The sequence below is a fragment of the Microcebus murinus genome, chromosome 6 (genome assembly GCF_040939455.1).
Source record: "Microcebus murinus isolate Inina chromosome 6, M.murinus_Inina_mat1.0, whole genome shotgun sequence".
Taxonomy (NCBI): domain Eukaryota; kingdom Metazoa; phylum Chordata; class Mammalia; order Primates; family Cheirogaleidae; genus Microcebus; species Microcebus murinus.
In genome coordinates this window covers 50,000,280-50,019,684 of record NC_134109.1, presented here as the reverse complement: position 1 = coordinate 50,019,684, position 19,405 = coordinate 50,000,280, and the positions used below count along the sequence as shown (strand labels likewise).

At 32.7% G+C, this 19,405-nt stretch overlaps 1 protein-coding gene across 2 annotated transcripts in view; it reads right to left on the bottom strand.

The window, feature by feature from the left end:
* The window catches only part of MDGA2 (MAM domain containing glycosylphosphatidylinositol anchor 2), a 777,981-nt gene that overhangs the window by 294,157 nt on the left and 464,419 nt on the right, over window positions 1-19,405 (bottom strand). For both annotated transcript variants that reach the window (XM_076004050.1, XM_012746557.2), the window contains one exon: window positions 8,669-8,865. In XM_076004050.1, coding sequence (XP_075860165.1) covers window positions 8,669-8,865 — 197 coding nt within the window. The remainder of the gene's footprint in view (window positions 1-8,668; window positions 8,866-19,405) is intronic.

The window sequence follows — 19,405 nt, the reverse complement described above, 5'->3', positions numbered from 1 at the left end:
GTGGGTGAAGAGGGATGGCATTACAGAGTAAATAAGGAGTTCCTAGTAACTTGTAATTAAGAAAATTTGATAGTTTTGTGAGTAAAAATAAAACTAGCTATTGGGAAAGAGTAACTATTGAAAGGAAGGAATCATATTTCATATAGATTTTTCAGAGAAGTCTTCCCTGAGGTGATGCATCCTCAGTGTTAAAAAGACACCTGTCATACTATCTAAGTACAAAATATTCTGTGTGGAGGGATCAAAAATACACAGATTGTAGTGATAGGGAAGCTAGGCCTATTTAGGAATAATGTGACCAGAACAGTGCAATGGCATAGATAAGGTAAGTAAGAGCAAGGCAGGGCAAAGTTTATCATGGCCTTGTAGGACACAATACATTATTTAGTATATTATAAATATTGGGAAGCCACAGGAAAAAAATTAAAGCAGAAAATAAATTTTATCAGATTTATATTTTTAAATGCTCACTTTAAATGTTTGAAGTTTTCTGTACTAAAATATGATGACCGATTAGGGAGATATTGCAATATTCCATGAAGAGAAAATAAAAGTCATGGGATATGGTTGGATTTGTATATTGTTGGGGAAATATGATTGAGGAATTAATGAGATGTGGCTCATAAGATCATTATTTTATTGCATTGCCCAATATTGCTATATTAAAGACAGAGACAGAAGTTTTCAAGGTTTTGCCCTGAAGGAATATGTGAACTCATTAGTATGCTTATCAGGGGCTGCTTCTGCCTTGGGAGGGCTCTCAAGGCTCCACTCTAACAATATTTTCCAAGAGGCTTCCCAGGTTATCTAATCTGTGGAGCCTCCCTGTTTCCTGAAAGGCAAGAAGGTAAAAATGTGGAGCCAGAGACAATGAGTGCCCTTTGCCCAGAGACATGCCCTTGTGGTTATAAACAACTTGTTTTGTAGAAAATGGGCTTCCTGCTCTTTCCTGTCTGCCTTAAGTCCACAATAACTAGATCAAAGAAATATAGAGCCATTATAACCCATTGTTATTCCTCTGTTAATTGGTAACTATCCCTTAGAACTCACAAGTTAGTCCTTGAAATACTTTGTACCTGCTTGTTCACCTAGATAGATTAGAAATTGTTAGAAGCTCTTTGAGAGGACTTATGACCCTAACCCACTACCTGTGTAATACTGCTCCCATAGCAACTGCATTCCCTGACATGCAAATGTGTCACTGTGACAACTGGTAATTGATATCTGTGATTATAAAAACCTATGTGAATCTAACCATAACACTGGGTCATTCATGGAGATATGTCCAGACTCCTGAGTACCCCCCACTGAGTATTCTGATCTTTTGATATAAAACTATAAACTATACCTCAGTCTCTGTATATACTTTTATTCTCTCTATTCTCTATCAATTTTCTTATCCTCTGTGGCGACTCCTATCTGATGGACCTGGCTTCCTGAGAAGTAGCTAATCTCCTTGCGGCCCTGCCTCTTCCCTGCAGTATATATCAGGCCCATGCAGTATCAACATGTGTGCTATGAAGAAAAAACTTTGATAATATCTTATCTCTGAAAAAGCCAACATTGTCCATGACTATAAGAACTAAACTTGCCATACACTGATGTTTGAGTCTTTCCATGACAGTTTGGCCTACAAGATATATTTAATATTAACAAACTAAGTATACATATAACATAAAAGTATTGAAATATTTCTCTCCAACATGATTTTTAAGACAGATGAAAATACAAAGCCAGTTCAGAAAGGGGGATAAGCAACATAATTATGTATCAAACCAGGAAAACCTTTGTAAAATAAGAACTAAAAGTACATGCTATTGGCAATTAATGATAGCTGTTTAATCCAGAACAAAAATTTGTAAGAAAAGCTTTTTTGTTCCTTCAATATTGCTAAAAAATACAGACTGTCCAAGCAGCAGAGTTACTAGCACAGCCAAAGGTAGAGAAATGCAGCATAATACAGGCTAATATTCAGATGAAAGAAAGTATTAGTATTGAAATGTTAAAATTAACAAGTTGTTTTCTCATAAAAGGATTGGGAAAATAAAAGAGAAAGAGAAAATGAAGGTTTTTTAAAAGGTAAAACCAATAGTTATTAGCTTGAGAGCTCCAGTATGATAGTTTCTGACAATTGGTTACATAGATATATTAAATAGATATAATTGCAAAATAATATAATTGCAAAAAAAAATTAAGCAGAAATCCTAGAGCTGAAGATAGAATGAATGAAATATAAAATGAATGGAGAGGACCAATAGCCAAATTTATCAAATAGACAAAATAATCTCTAAACTTGCAGAAGGGCTAATTGAACATATATATATATATATATTCAGAGAAGAAAAAGAAATAAAGAAAGCTTACCAGATTTATGGGATTACACCCAAAGAGCAAATAAATGGCTCACCGTTGTTCAAGAGCAAGTGGAGAAAGATAAAGGAATAGAAAGTTTAGTTTAAGAAATAATAACTGAAATCTTTCTAATTATGGAAGAATATATTAACATAAATATCCAGGTAAAACAAGTTCAAACTCTCCAATCAGATTCAATCCAAATAAGGCTGCTCCACAACATATTACAATAAAACTGTCAAGGATAAAAGACAGAGAAAGGGTCCTGAAACCACCAAGAAAAAAGAAGCAAATAACACAAAAAGGGAGTCCCAATATGGCTAACAGCAAAATTCTTACAAGAAACCTTACAGTCCAGGAGAGAGTGGAATAATATATTCAAAGTGCTGAAGGAAAGAAATTGTCAGTGAAGAATTGTGTATCCAGCAAGGTTGTTCTGCATAAATGAAGGAGAAATAAACATTCTTTCAGGCAAACAAAAGCTGAGGGAATTAATCACCACCAGACCTGTCTTAAAGAAATGATAAAGGTAGTTCTTCGAGATGAAAGAAAAGGACACTACTGAGTAACATGAAAACATCTGAAAGTATACAAGTCACTGGTAAGAGTAAATACACAAATTCCAAATAGTCTAATGAGAGTTGGGTGAATAATAAAATGGTGGTATATAAGCAACTTATATCATTAGTACAAAGGTTAAAAAATAAAACTTTAAAAAATTATAACTACAATAGTTTGTTAAAAATGTAATATAAAAAGATATAAATTGTGACATAAATATTCAACATATGGGGTGGGGAGAAGAGAAGGTAAATAGTAGTTTATCTATTTTTTTCTTTCTTTGTGTGACCAAAGTTAAGTTATCAGTTTAAAATAACCTGTTATAATTATGTTTTTTGTAAGCCTTATGGGAATGACAAAGCAAACATTTACTATAGATGCACTAAAAATAAAACCCAATAAATGAAAACAAAGAGTTATAGAAAATCACTTAACCACAGAGGAACACAGTAAGAGAAGGATCTACAAAACCACTAGAAAACAATTAACAAAATGGCAATAGTAACTCCTTAGCTATCAAATAATTACGTTCAATGTACATGTACTAAATTCTATAATTAAAGGGCATAGAGTGCTCTATAAAAAAAATGACCAGGCATGATGGTGTATGCCTATATTCCTAGCTACTCAGGAGGCTGAGGCAGAGGATCTCTTGAGCTCAGATCCCCAAAGAGGATCTCTTTGAAGCTTCAGTGAGCCATGATTATGCCACTGCACTGCAGCCTGGGTGATAGAGCAGAACCCTGTCTCAAGAAACAAACAAAAAAGAGATAAAATAGATGAATGGATAAAGTAAATACATAAATAATACCCAACTTTATGTTGCCTATAAACAACTCACCGTTCCTGTAAAGACACAAATAGACTGAAAGTGAATGGATGAAAAAGATATTCCATGCAAATGAAAATCAAAAGAGAGTAGGCATAGCTATACTTTTATCAGAGAGAAAAGACTTTAAGTCAAAAAGTGGAAAAAGTGACAAAGAAGGGCATTATATAATGATAAAGGGGTTAATTCATCAAGAGAATATGGCTATTATAAACATATAGTTACTCACTATTAGAACACCTAAATATATAAAGCAAACATTGATAGATCTAAATACATACTGCAATACAACAGTAGGGGAGTTCAACATTCCATTCTCAGGGATTGACACATCATCCAGACGGAAAATCAGCAAAGAAACAATAGATTTAAACATTACTCTGGACCAAATTGACATAATATATGTTTACAGAATATTTCATCTAACAGATAAAAGTATATAGAGTCTTAGTTGTGCATGGAACATCCTCCAGAACAGATCACATATTAAGCCACAAAATAAAATTTGTCAAATTTCAAAAGATCAAAATCATATCAAGTATCTTTTCTGACCACAAATATATTGAATTAGAAATTGATAACAAGAGAAATGTCAGAAATTTTATGAATACATGGAAATTAAACAACATGTTCCTGAACATCCAATGAGTCAATAAAGAAATAATTTCTAGATAAAAATAAAAATACACACATACAAAACCTATGGGATACAGTAAAAGCAGTTCTAAGAGAGAAGTTTATACCAATAAATCCCTGCATCAAAAAGAAGAAAAATCTCGAATAAAAAATCTAACACTAAGCCTAAAGAAACTAAAAAAATAAAAACACACAAACCCCCAAATTAGTAGCATAAAATAAATAATAAAGATCAGACCAGAAGTAAATGAAATAGAGACTAAAATATAATATACAATATCAACAAAATGAAGAGTTTTTTTTTATAAAGATAAAATCAGCTAGCTAAAATTTAGCTAGACTAAGAAAAAAAGAGAAAAGATCCAAATAAATAAATCAGAAGTGAAAAAGAAGAAATTAAAACTAATGCCACAGAAATATTAATAAAAAGGATCATAACAGACTATGATGAACAACTATATGCCAACAAATTTGAAAACCTAGAAGAAATGGATAAATCCGTTGACATTGGAAAGGAAGAAGTCAAATTGTTGCTGTATGCAGATGACATAATTGCCCATATAAAATATCCCAAAGATTCCACCAGAGAGCTATTATTTAATAGAATTAATAAATAAATTCAGTAATACTTCAGGATACAAAAATCAACAGACAAAAATCATTAGTGTTTCTATATATCAACAGCAAAATATCTGAAAAAAATCAAGAAAGCAACCACAGTTACAAAACCTACAAAAACTAAATATTTAGAATAGATTTAATCAAGGAGATGAAAGATCTCTACAATGAAACCTATGAAACATTGATGAAATAAATTGAAGAGGACACAAATAAATGGAAAATTATCCCATGTTAATGGATTGGAAGAATTAATGTTGTTAAAATGTACATACTACCTAAAGCAGTCTACAGATTCATTGCAACTCCTATCAAAGTATCAATGACATTCTTCACAGATATAGAAAAACAATTGTAAAATTTTATAGAATCACAAAAGTCCTCAAACAACCAAGGCAATTTTGAACAAAAGCAACAAAGCTGGCATCACACTACCTGACTTCAAAATATTCTACAAAGCTATAGAAACTAAAACAGCTGTGTTACTGGCATTAAAAATAGACGCATAGATCAATGGAACAGAATAGAGAACCCAGAAATAAATTCATCTACTTACAGTCAACTGATTTTCAAAAGGGCCAACACATACACAAGTGATAGGATTGTATCTTCAATAAATGGTGCTGGGAAAATAATGCAGAAGAACAAAGCTAGACCCCTATCTCCCATCATATACAAAAATTAACTCAAAATGGATTAAAGACTTAAGTGTAAGACATAAAATGATTAAAAACTACTAGAAGAAATACATAAGGGAAATGCCTCATCTGGGCACAAGAAACTAAAGCAAAAATAGACAAATGGGATTATATTGACATAAAAAGTTTCTGCATAGCAATGGAAACAATCAACAAAGTGAAGAGACAACCTACAAAATTGGAAAATATATTTGTAAACTATGCATCTGACAAGAGAGTAAGATCTAGAAAATATAAGGAATGAAAACAAGTCAATCACAGAAAACAAATAATCTGATTTAAAAATGGGCAAAAGATCGGAATAGATACTTTTCAAAAAGAAGATATACAAGTGACCAATAAGTATATGAAAAAGCACACAACATCACTAACATTGGGAAAATGGAAAACAAAACCACAATGGAATATCACCTCACTCCCATTAGAATGGCTATTATAAAAAAAAAACCCAAAATAACAAATACCAATATGGATGGAGAGAAAGGGAACCCTGTGCACTGTTGGTGGGAATATAAATTAATACAGCCATAATTGGAAAAAGTGTGTATATATATGCTTCAAAAAATTAAAAATAGAACTACCATATGATCCAGGAATCCCACTGCTGGCTATATATCCAAAGGAAATAAAATCAGCATGACAAGGAGATATCTGTACTTTCATGTTTATTGTGGTACTATTTACAACAGCCAAAATAGGGAATGAACCTAAATTTCCATCAACACATGAATAAAGAAAATGGTATACACACACACACACACACAGGCATATTATTCAGTCATAAAATAATGAAATCCTATCATTTTCAGCAACATGGATGAACATGGAGAAAATTATGTGAAGTAAAATAAGCCAGGCACAGAAAGAATACTTCATGGTCTCACTGGTATTTGTAATCTAAAGAATTTGGTTTCACAGAAATAGAGAGCAGAATAGTGGTTACCAATGAACGGCTGGAGAGGAGAAAGGGGAGGAGAGAATAGGGAGAGATTGGCCAATGGGTACAAAGTTACAGTTAAATAGAAATAATTAAGTTTTTGTGTTCTATTGTATGGTGGAGTAATTATGATTAACAATATTATAGTCCATCTATCAAAATAGCTAAATGAATTTTGAATGTTCTCACAAAAAAAGATAAACGGATGAAGTGATAGATGTGCTAAATACCCTGTTTTGACTATTACACATGTATACGTTTATTGAAACATCACACTGTACCTTCATAAATATGTACAATTATTATATGTCAATTTTCTAAAAGTTTGGGATTATTTAAAATCTTTAAAATAAATTCCTAAATTATCTTGACATTATAAAAAATTTCCTAAAATTTGGCCAAAGCCCACGTGTTCATTTCCAAGTTATCAGACCCACTTGCAGGTTAGAAATAGCCATAGTAAAAAAGTGTTTAGAATTACCCCAGTATCTGTAAATGTTATCATGTTTGACAAATGCTAAAGAAAAATATGTTTTATGATTCTTTATAATGTCCATATTTTCAAAATAAATTGACAATAGAATAATAAAATACATAATAAGTAATCATCTATCTGGATGATAAAAATTTTATGTTTTTGACTAAAGAAATACAAGTAAAAATTGAAGAATGAGTTGCAGTAGTGCAGAATATATGGGAAAAATTTAGTCCTGCCTACTGGCACAGAACACTTGATGCCATAGTGACCTAAGTCAAGCAAGGGTCAGATCAAAACAGTCTTCAATACTGTGTCATGGTAAACTCACTAGTGACATCTGTGCAATGATGATTTTATTTTGAGATTAATATTCTGGCAACTCAAAACTGCTCTATATATTTTAAAAAATTAAAAATACATATTTTTATTTGTAATAGACTTGCAAAACAGAAATATGATCCATGTAGATGTTATTTTTTTCAACACGCATTCTTCCACAGTTGATATCTTAACACTGGCAATTATATTAATCTGAAGATTATGTTAATCTTATGTCAGGCCTTAGTTTATTATAAAAGAAAATATATTTTATGATGAAAAAAATGGGATGCTGGAATATTTACAAACTCAAAATAACTTTATGGTATTAGAGTTTAGATGTGAAGGCTGTATTAATCTTTAAAATTATAAAGTATGTACAATGTTTAAAGTTTATTTCCCTAGATAGGGATATACAGATTTCTCAAATATATATACAAGGTGGCCAAATTCCTGTTTAATTTTAGTTTATGTCATTTCTAAAATTATTATTCATGGTCACAACAGTTTTGAATATTTGTTCAATTAAACTTTTTTTCCATTTAAAACTGTTTATTAATTTAGGTTTGTGCTTCTTTCCAGTCATCAAAAAGGTTTACAAGAACAGCTAACAATCCTACAAATTTCAATGTCTTCCTCAAGAATTACTCATTCTCCACTCCCAGTACAGTACACAAGAATATTTCATATTTTATTCACTCTATAAAATTAATTCTGAATCATTAGATATTTTCACTTTTAACATAAATAAGGCTCTCTTTCTAAAGTAGATCATAAAAAAATGAATAAAGGAAATTAAAGACATTTTTTTTTTCTAAAATCAAAGCCAAGTAAATTTCAAGTATATTTCTTTGTTCCTTTAAAAGTTATTTACTATTGCAAATGGGGAAATTGAAATCTTTTTAAAAGAAATATTTTCCACAAAAAAAACTCAGTCAGCAAAATATATAATTCTGTACTTTATATGGAAACCTAGGTAAACTTATGGATAAAGAAATAAAGTTGGTATACATCAAGTTAAAAAATGTTTTTAAGAGTTAGTAATTTAAATTTACCTACCACATAAAAAACACATTGCCCTTTATATTTTAGTTCTCTGATCTTTCAGCCAAGCACATATTGGTTTTTTAAAGGCCTGATTTGGATAAACTCTCTTTTCAAACAGCTATAATATGCATGCTGTCTGAATTAGGAAAGTATTATAGCAGTGTAGGGTGGAAATGTTAGACCTTAATTCCTACCTGGGTAAAGAAGGGTTCATAAATCTCAACTCCTTTATCAGATCCTTGCAGTAACACCTCCTGGCCACGTCTCCAGCTATACCGAACAGGCGGATTGGAATTGGCAACACACCGGAGGAACACTGTTCTCTCATAGTAAAATTGTTCTTTAGCTTCACCTATACTTTGATGAACAGTTACTACAGGATCATCCAAATCTAAAAGAAATAAAAACAAACAAGTGATAATGTTACGAAGTACATGGTTTTTAAAGTATTGAACATATACAATACAAGCTAACCAAAGAAGCACATACTAGCGATACAAATTAAAACAATAGTTATTTCTTAAGATCCCTATTTGTTGAGATAGTACATATGATCTTGTATATTTCCAACTCTGCCAACAGTTACAGAAAACAGTGATCCATGAGAGAAATCAAAATTCAAAACCTTCAAATTAAAGAGTTTAGCCAAAAAAATGAACCATAGTGACAGATAAATTAATGTAAAGAAGCCCAATTGACTCTTCTTTAATATAATTTTTTGCCTATTATTTATAACTGTCATATTTTTTAAAAAGTATTATATTGATAAATTATTATACTTTCTATTATAACAAAATATGATCTTGCAGTAGTTAAATTTTCCCTTCATCTCAAATTTGGTATCCTAGGTTATATTTGTTAATTTGAAATGTGCTAACAAAAGGCACTATTAAACATCATGCATATTTCTATCGCTGACTATTGGAACTATGTGCCATTTTATGTGAATCCTAAAGAAAGACTATATACTATAGGATTTAGCATTTTCTGGAAAAGGCCAATTTGTAAATATCTGATATTTGTGAGTCATATGGTCATTGTCTCAGCTCCTTATCTCCGTTGCTGTAGTGTGAAAGCAGCCAAAGAATGTAAGTAAATGAATGAACAAAGAGTGTTGCTGAGTACTAGTAAAACTTTATTCATAAATATAGTCACCTCTCAGCTAGATTTGGCTAATGGGCCATAGCTTATAATCTTGGATATGACATATCCCAGGTCCTTTTCTTAAGAGAAAAAGAAATTAAAAGGTGTACTTGCCTTAAAACAACAAGCTCTTAGTTCCCTATGCTAGTATATATACTTAAGTATGATGCAAATATCTGCTGTGTTAATTACCACCTTTACCCAGCTTTACTCTTTTTAATTTTATCACCATAAAAGGTTACTTAACACTTGTGATCTTTAATTTCTTTGTTAGTAAAATGGGAATAATAATGATACATTATTTAGACTGTTAAAGAATTAAATGAGATAGTCCATAAAGACCTGAGCATATGGTAAATGCTCAATAAAAGTTAGGTATTACTACTATTAATAATAATATTATAATTTTTAGGGTCTCATTTAAACTCCCATTGATTCCATGTTGTTCCCTTGTCTTTATCTCATCAATTTATAATACATTCAACTCTCATTATAAATAGGTAAAAAATGTCACTTGCTCATTTGTTCAGGCTTCTACAAGACAATCAGTTTTGTGAGAGTATGAAAAGAACCAATACTATTTATACAGACATAAGAATAGTGAAGTATGTGAGCATATGTTACCCTAATATGTAAAAGACACTGTTCCTTAGAAAAAGATTCTCTTTCATATGTTAAAATAATAAAAATCCAACAAAAGTAGTGAAGTGATAGCTACCTTATAGAACCAAAGACCAGAATCCAAAATTTCCTTAATTTTAAAAAGTTAATGTTTTCACATTTGAATTGTTTAACAACCCTTCTTTGATTTCTAGTTTTGCAACATTCTGAAGGGTTTTTTTTTTCTTCTAACATTAGAATGTTTTCACAGCTACCTCAAAGGCCTCTAATTTTAGTAGTGTAAATTTACAGAACAACTGCTGCTTTTTGGTAATGTTTAAAGAACTTTCAGTTTCAATTCACTCTATTAGCAGTGTAGGGATATATGCTGTCTGGTTTTATTATTGGCATATTTAAAGATACTAGTACATTATCATGAAAAGTTTAAAGGTTTTAAATACCTATCAAATATTCACTTATTTGGTGATTAGGCATATATGTATATATAATATATATATATGTATACATAACATATATATATATATATCTAAACATACAGGAGACTAACTGAATTTAGCCTTAGTGACTCAAAAAAAGTTACTTTGATTCAACTGTAAGCAATTTATTTTCTGTCTTGTTCAAAACATAATTTCTTTTAGCCATAGACTCATTGTTAAAAGATATGAGCTGCATATGTTTTAAAAGCAAATTCTGAATTCAGAAAGTTTAGGAACAAAATAGAATCGGATGATAAACAGTATAACAATGGTGACTCTTCTCGGGTTCCAAATAGTTAATAGTATTGTACTTTCCAACATCCATTTATTGATATATTCCTAGCTCTTTTCTTGTTAGGTGGTGGTATCACTAAGCTCAGTCAGGAATAGACTGAACCTGAACAATCGTTTAAACATGCTTTTCCCTGGTCTGGATGAGTTTTGAATCACAGGCCTTTTGAGATTCTAATCCTGTGACAATGGCTTACTGAACATTTTATTGGCTAAGTTATCTGTTGAATTCCCTCATGTTTAGGAATTTCTACTTCATAAATCTTTTTGCTTCTCAGATTTAAAAACCAACATACTAAAACAAAATTTGTTTTAGACCAGTCAAATGATGGCAAGGCTAAAAAATATATTTTAAGGGAGATCACGTGTGTGTATGTATGTGTGTGTGTGTGTGTGTGTGTATATATGTAGTTTAAGTAACTTATATACTTATGTGTCACTTAAATATATTTCAATATATATTCTACGTATTACTAAATATATACCTAATACAACTATTTGTCTTAAGACAGCTTTCTGATAAAAGAGACTCCAAGACAGAGATATATATGCAGGAATGGTTTGGCGAAGTGCCTTGTAGATTAGCACATGTTGGGGAGTGAAGGAAATAGGTTTGAGCAGGAGAAGGGTTGAACTACAGAACAGTTGCAAAAGTCTCAGTAGCTCTGGAGGAGTTTTGGAGCTGTGATGTCCCCTCAAATCTGTCCTGCTCAGAGGCAAGGGGGCTAAACTTTTATATAGCCACCCCCTGTTCTATCAACCTGTTATGCAATTTGTGCTACTTCACACTAGGTGGTATAGCCTTAGGAGGGGCTATTCTGGTTGGCTTAGGGCAATTTCCAGAGAGCCATTTAGCATGTAGCAATCAGGTGCTAATACTCCTAGCAGCTGGAGTAATGAGTTCTCAGGAGGGGATCTGGCTGGTGCACCATAGCATCCACTCTGATCCACTTCCTAGGTGTGATAACTCTATCTGGGAAAAGCTACTTCAGTATTCTGGTTAGTTTCTTTCTGTGAAAACTTTCAAAAGGATCTGTAGTAGGATGGTATTCATCATCATCTTCTACTATTGACATTCTAGATTCCTCTCACCCTTGTCTAGTACAACTTTTGATGTTGGTATCTTACCTATAATAGTAGGGTTACCAGAACATTGTCACTAGGAAATCTGAGTTCTTAATTCACCATACTCTTCTCAGGCCATGGCCAATGCACTTGTCTGCTTACCACCAAAATCGGAAAAGTGAATACCAAGAAATGACACAGTGGATCAACTGTGTATCAAACTTATTCTTCACTGGCTCACTATGTAACAATAGTCCTACTTCTAGAAAATCTTACAAGATAATTACTCCCACCAGGATAGTGCCTCCCCTTATCTGCTGTTTCCTGACACAGAAGAAGCCTAAAGTAGCTGAGTAGCTGCCATCGCTTAAAGAGTAATGTGACTTCTGCTATGTCACTTACTAGAATCTTTTTTCACTTCTGGGAACTGAGAAGTCTAAACTGGCAGAGCCTAGAGTTGCAGGAAGTGAAGCATAGATTTCTCAAGTGGGTCATTGGATGAGATGGTAGCAAGTGAGGTCACTCTTTGGTTCTTGGACCCATGTATTCTACAAGTAAAAAAAGAGCACCATATAATAATGGTCATTGATTTGGGATTTAACTGCACCCTGGAGGATAGCAGCTGCTTCTCATTAGATTTTATCTCTACAAGACTCAATGGCTCTCTCAAAACGCCAGCCTATCACTCTATGATGCTGGCATTTTCAGGTGATGTAGTACATAATATGGCCAGATAACCTCATGGCAATGTGCCCACTGCAGAATCCTAGATAGGTCAACTAGGACCCTCTGTACGACAGTTCTCAAAATGTTTCAGGAGTATCTTTTCCCTAGTACATGTCATCCAAATAAAAACACATAGGCTCTTGGTAGAAGAACAGAAGAGAATCATTATCACAGATATTTGCTGTAGTGTTGCAGGGATCTTCCTGGTGATTCAGTCAAGCCTTCAGTCAATGAGTTCAAGGTCTGAAAATTGCCTCAGGTTCAGAGATTGTACAAGGAGTCATGACTTTTTATTAGGTGGCCATGTTCAGCTTCCTGATAATCCATCTTTGATTTATTTCAGTTGTGTAGACTATATAATACTTTGTTGGCTGTCTCCTTATTTTTCCCCTAGAGACGCTGTGTTCTATTAACCATCTCCATAGCTCTCTGTGAGGCAAGAGTCCTGGATGCATTTAAACTACCTGCTCATTAAGAAAATCGTGCCCATCTTCTTGTGACAACTAATCACCATGACATAACCTCTATTATTCTGAGATTCTGTCATCTTCATTGCTATCAGAGAGCCCAGTTTTATAATAGCACCTCCTTCCATCAATAATTACATAAAGAGGATGGTCACCACAGAAGCGTCCCAATTATGATTATGTCTCAGTCATCAGTACATTCTTAGTGCTTTAGTCCATGGGATGTCCTACAAGCCTTACAAAGAAAAGAGTTAGCCGATAACATTTTTTGACCTTACTTACTTGGTACATTCACTTTAACATGCCCAGACCTCTGAGTATTTTGGTACTGTCTGCACAGCAGCCCTGACATTTATATTAATACTTGATTTAGTGGGGACCATTGCTTTCTCTAAGTTTCTGAAAGCCACCCTAGCAGCATATAACACTGTTTCCTGCTGTCCTCGCCAAGGTGTTAAATCTTGTATCATGGTAGAATGCTCCCCTATCAATAAACTCTGACTCTGTATCTTCACCTGACCTTCTTCTCCATTCTTAATCCTATTCAGTTTTATTCTCTATCCTACTTGTCCAACAGCATCAGGATCTAGCTCCATACTCCCGTAACTCCAGCCAGAAATTACTGTCTAGGGTCTATAGCTCATTTGAAGCAGCTGTTTTTCTCTCTTAAAAATCCAGTATTTCCATAGCCGAGTATTATTATCTACTGACCCTATATATTGATCTGGTGTCCAGGAGTGGAGGTGGAAGCATATCCTAAGAAGGGTGTGTGTTGTCTCAAAGGGAAGAAGTTTCTGCATCATTTTTGAGCAAAATAGAAGTGACAGCCACTATCTGGAAAAAAACAGACCACTTATGTAGGACCAGCGGTTTAGAAATATATGAAGTTTCAAGGTTATAGAGTTCATAAACCCAGATGCAGCTCACTCCCTCAAGCCAGGATTCCACTTGTTCCCAAAGAGGGTTCAGACTCTGGCTTAGCTAAAGATTCAATCTTCCTGAAATTCTGTTTTGTTAATACTTTAAAATAAGTCCTAAGCTCTTTTCATTGGCTTTTATGACTTCTTGCTACAGTGGATGAGTCTTTTTATATTTTGCTAAAGAGGTCTTATTTTCACATATCACGCTCAAGTGATGACTAAGTATACTCAGCCTTTCATTATTTTCTCCCCTGTACAAAAGGAGCCCAGAAAAGCAATTCCATTGACCCTATAATTATTGCTTTCCTCCGAATTCCTCAAAAGCCTGAGATAGTCAACTCATAGTGCATTGCCTTCCATTCTTACCTACCCTTGTTTACTGTAGGTGAAGTTTTTAACAATCACACCACTATTCCATTAAAGAGCTATTGGTGGTCCACCTCCCATCAGCAGTGGAGCCCCCATTGCCAGTCAGCTATTTGACAAATGGGTGATCCATCTCTAAAATTCCATTTTTTTTTTAGAGTCAAATTCCTCAGACCATCTAGAATGGGTTCTTTGGAAATCTGATTCTTTCATGAAAACATACATTTAGATAATTTATTGGAGAGTGCCCTTAGGATCAACTCGTGGTGGCATGCAAAAAAAAAAAAAAAATAGGATTAGGCAGTGGGAGAATTTCAGCTATTATACATCACTAAAAAGGTGCCAAATGATCCAGAAGAAGCTCCTGAGTTGAGAAAGCCCATCAGAGTTATCCTGCAGAGTTTTCCTACAAAGGACACTGATCAGTCACTGAATTAGAACTTTCCCTGGTGAGGAGGCTTGGCTTTAGCTTAGGTGGCTCTTTCTAGCTGAGAACAATTCCATAAGAAGGTTTCACTTGAGAACCAAGATCTTCCACTTCCCACACTTAGAGCACTTGCTACACAGTTTCATCCAAATTTTATCCAGTTCTGCTTTGAGATTACTAGTTATCATTTTTTTTTCAATCTTTAAAAGATCTGTCTCTATATTTATTCATTAATCAATTTTCATGCTATATGGCCTTGATAATATCACAAAACCATACTGGACTATTTCTGTTATTGTTGATATTTTATCTAATTTTTTCTCTTTAACATAAATTTATTTTAATTTCATAGGCTAAAGTGTGTGAAATTCAAACATCTAAAAATCATATTTACTGATAAATGCAAAATGTTCTTTGAAGTAAAGAGCATATGCCTTTTATTATTTATCAGGGGATAAAATTCTTCACATTTATAAAGTAATGTGATTACTTAAATACATTATTTGATATATGAATATTTATTTAAAATGACATAATGAATATGGTTTTCTATAAAATATATTCCTATGTGAATAGGACCCATACCTTAATTATGTTTGAATTCCTAAAAACCAAAATAATGGACATATTCAATAATAATTAAATGAATTAATATAAAGAAAGATTTATCTGTTACTAATATAGTCAATGTCAGTTTGAACAAAGCTACCCATACATAATAATAATCTAAAAAATTTAAATTTTTTCCTTAAGCACAGCAGTTACTCCTTTATAACTGAAATAATTTTCTTGAAACTTTTTTGGCTGATTAAATATGCCACACACTGACAGATTAGAGTCATTTTAAGAAAATAAAAAATATGATGATGTATGCTATTTTCCATATCTCTAGAAAGAAGTCTCCCAAAAGACCTTAAAGCATGAAAAAATTTGACCTAGGTTTTAATGAAATGGCAAGGGGAAGGTTCCAAGACAATCTGAAATTTTTCATAGTTTTTTATTGTGCACCTATAAGAATTATCTACTTATCAGTTATATTTTACAAATGTGTTTCGAATTCCTTTGCACTTTGACATGTAGATGTTTAGCATACAGTTTACAAATCATCAACTAATGGTGATAGAACTAATATTTATTGAGTGCATATTTTGGGCCAGTTTTTTTGGAAGAAACTTTACTAATTTTATTTTTATGGAAAACTTGTCTCTTTTAATCTCTTGGAAAGTTGAGCTTCAGAAAGATTACATAATTTGCAGTTTATAAATAGCAGGGTTAGTGTTATAATCAAATTTGTCCAGATATAAAATTTTTATGTCCATTATTTTCACACATATTTTTATATATCTACAATATGTTAGGCATTATATAAACCACTCAGTTTACAAGTATCCTACAATTTGTGAGTCAAAAAAAAGATTAAAAAAAAAAGACAAATAATTTTATAGATATGTAAACCAAAGATAAACAACTAATTCTGGAAAGAATAGTAAAGCCTTCCTGAAAAGATGATGCCTGAGATAAATCCTGAATTATGAAGAGAGTAAGCCAGGTAAAGAATAGGCAATGGCACTGAGATACCAGAACAAATGCCATACTTCAGATACCCAGCTAAGCTAGAACAGAGTTTTAGGTGTTGAGGAGCAGTAATATGATCTGATGTTTGAGAGGTAAAAATGGTCCAAATCATTAGTAGCATCATGTATGATAAAGAAAATCAATTTCATTACAATTTCTTTCTTTTTTTTTTTTTTAGACATTATGAGCTTTCATTTTAGAAAAATCATCCTAGCTCTTTCTGAGATATACAGGTGGCAGGGAGAGTGGAAAGGAGATCAGTAAGAAAGTATCTGGAACAGTTGAGCTGGACAGTGATGGGAGCTTTGAAATTAACTGAACTGGGCAAGTGACTGCACATAGGCTGAGAGAAAGATGGGAGTTAAGGATGGCCTTGCTTTGACAGTTGGGTGCATTAACTAAAACATGAAATGTAAAAAGAGAACTTTGCCTGGCCATGGGTTGGGCAGGATGGGGGTCGTGAAAGGTAGGAGTTGAGTTCTGTTTGGATGATGCTGAATGTCAGGCACAGATAGCTCCTGTAGTCAAGATGTACATAACCTTGGAGCCAGAATTTAGAGTCATCAGTATGTTGCGTGGGAGAATAGACCACTCAAGGAGTATGAAGAATGGAAAAAGGAAAGGACAAAGGAGGGAGGAGAAAAGGAAAACTTTGAAAAAGACTAAGGAAAAAATGACAAGAGAGGTACAGTTAAAAGAAATAGCAAACAAAATAAATTTTAAAAGCACTTCCACAGCCATGGAGGGATCAGAGAGCAAATTAATCGGGGGAGAAAAGATCAAGATAAGAAAAGAATGACTGTAAGTTTGGCAAGCAATAGGTCACGATGACCTTTGGCAGAGTCATGTCAGAAGAGTGATGGGACTACCAGTCATTTTCCTATACTTCACAGAGTGAAAGTCAGGTAAAAATATGGAGAGATTAGCGGGTATAATCCTTTCAAGAAACTTGTCTCTGACTAATAGTTAGGGTGAGGACAACATGCAATCAAAAGAGTGTCAATTTGCCATTGTTTTGTTTTTCCCTAAGCTGAGAGATGTACATTTAAATCCTTAGTAGAAAATAAAACATAGGGAGCTTTAGAAAAAACAGTTAATGTTTGAAATGGGTATTTTAATAAATGTTATGTTAGTGGTATAATTATTATTTGGATTTTTATAAATCAACATTATTTAGGATTTCCTTTATTAGTGGTATGTCCCTGTTTTCTAGTAGCTTTCCATTTAAGCTCCCAGTCTCATAGACTTGAAAACTTTAAATTATTTTTGACTCTTCCTTTTTTTTTTTACAAGGCATAGATGTTTTGGCACCTTAAAAAATATCCAAAATTAGTTTTTATACACTAAATAGCTTTGTGTGTAAGAATATCTTTTTCAAACATTGAGTGTTTTTCTAAAGCTCCCTGTGATTTATTTTCTACTAAGGGTTTAAATGCACATCTCTCAGCTTAGGGAAAAGCAAAACAATGGCAAATCAAGACTCTTTTGATCACATGTTGTCTTCTGCTCCCTAACTCTTCTTAGTCAGAGCCAAGTTTCTTGAAATAATTATACCTACTAATCTCTTCATATTTTTACCTGACTTTAACTCTGTTCACTAAATTATGAAAGCATTTGTTTAGTCTATTCTCCACTTCCGTTGAGGATACTCTAGTGACATGAACGTGTTAACTCACCTCCCAGCATGCACTGCTGCAATTACTCTATCTGCTTCTGATTAATCAGTTAGTAACTGCAACTGAAGTCATGGGGTGTAGTTAAAAGTTAAAGAATCAATTAATCTCTAAAGTAATCACAGCAGAAGCATGTTTCCAAAGGGGTTTATTCCATTCTATTTTTTCATCTTTAATCTTTGAATTAAACCAAATGAATCTGAAATCCCAGATGGCAAAAACATACTAAATATTGTATTGGACATTGTCTTTCCCTTTCGGAAGTTTCAGAAATCTTAAAAATACTATACAGAAGATATGTAAATGTGTTTTCTTAAGAAAAATAACTAGTCAATACATTTTGGAGGCACTACAGCTAGTATATTATTTTTTTCACTTTTTGTACAAAGATTTATATTACTATTATAACTATAGGATGAATGCACACAGCAATAGATAATGCTAACTATATATGTGTGTGTCAGTTGCCACAACGTGAATAAAATTAAGTTACCTTGAAGCTATACAAAAAGGAAACTAAATAAATCATTGTTAGGCTTATCAATAATTAAGAACTAAGCATTAATATCAATAATTTTTAGCACTTTTGGCAGATATCAATTCAAAAGCACTGTTTTGTTTGATAAGTCTATGGGAAATTCTGTGTAAATATTGATGACAAGAAATGTTTCATGTCTTTCTTACATAGTGATTTTTGAACAATTACCAATTTTATCTGATAACCCATAATAGAAAACAGACCAAATGAATAGTTACAACCAACTTCTCAAAATGGGACATTTATAAGAGTGAAACTGTCGATAAAATTTAGACTCAGTCTTATGTGAAGTTTTGCTCTTTACTTACCTACTCATATAAATCATAATCTATTGAATCCTCCATAAGTTTTAAAAAAATGTGTAACTATATCTTGTAAAGCTCTTAGCCAATACTACTGTGATGATTTTGCATATCATTCTGGAGAAAAGTTTTGGACTTTTAGATCGTCTGGAAAAACTATCTCAGGATTTTCCTTTTATCTCCTCCTCAACCATTTTCTATCAAACTTCTGAAAAATGAGAACAATAAGAAGTATGAATTTTAAAACTATGTATGTGTATATTTTTGAACATATACACGTATACACACACATTATATATATATATTGTATATATACAGACATGCACTGCATGATGACCTTT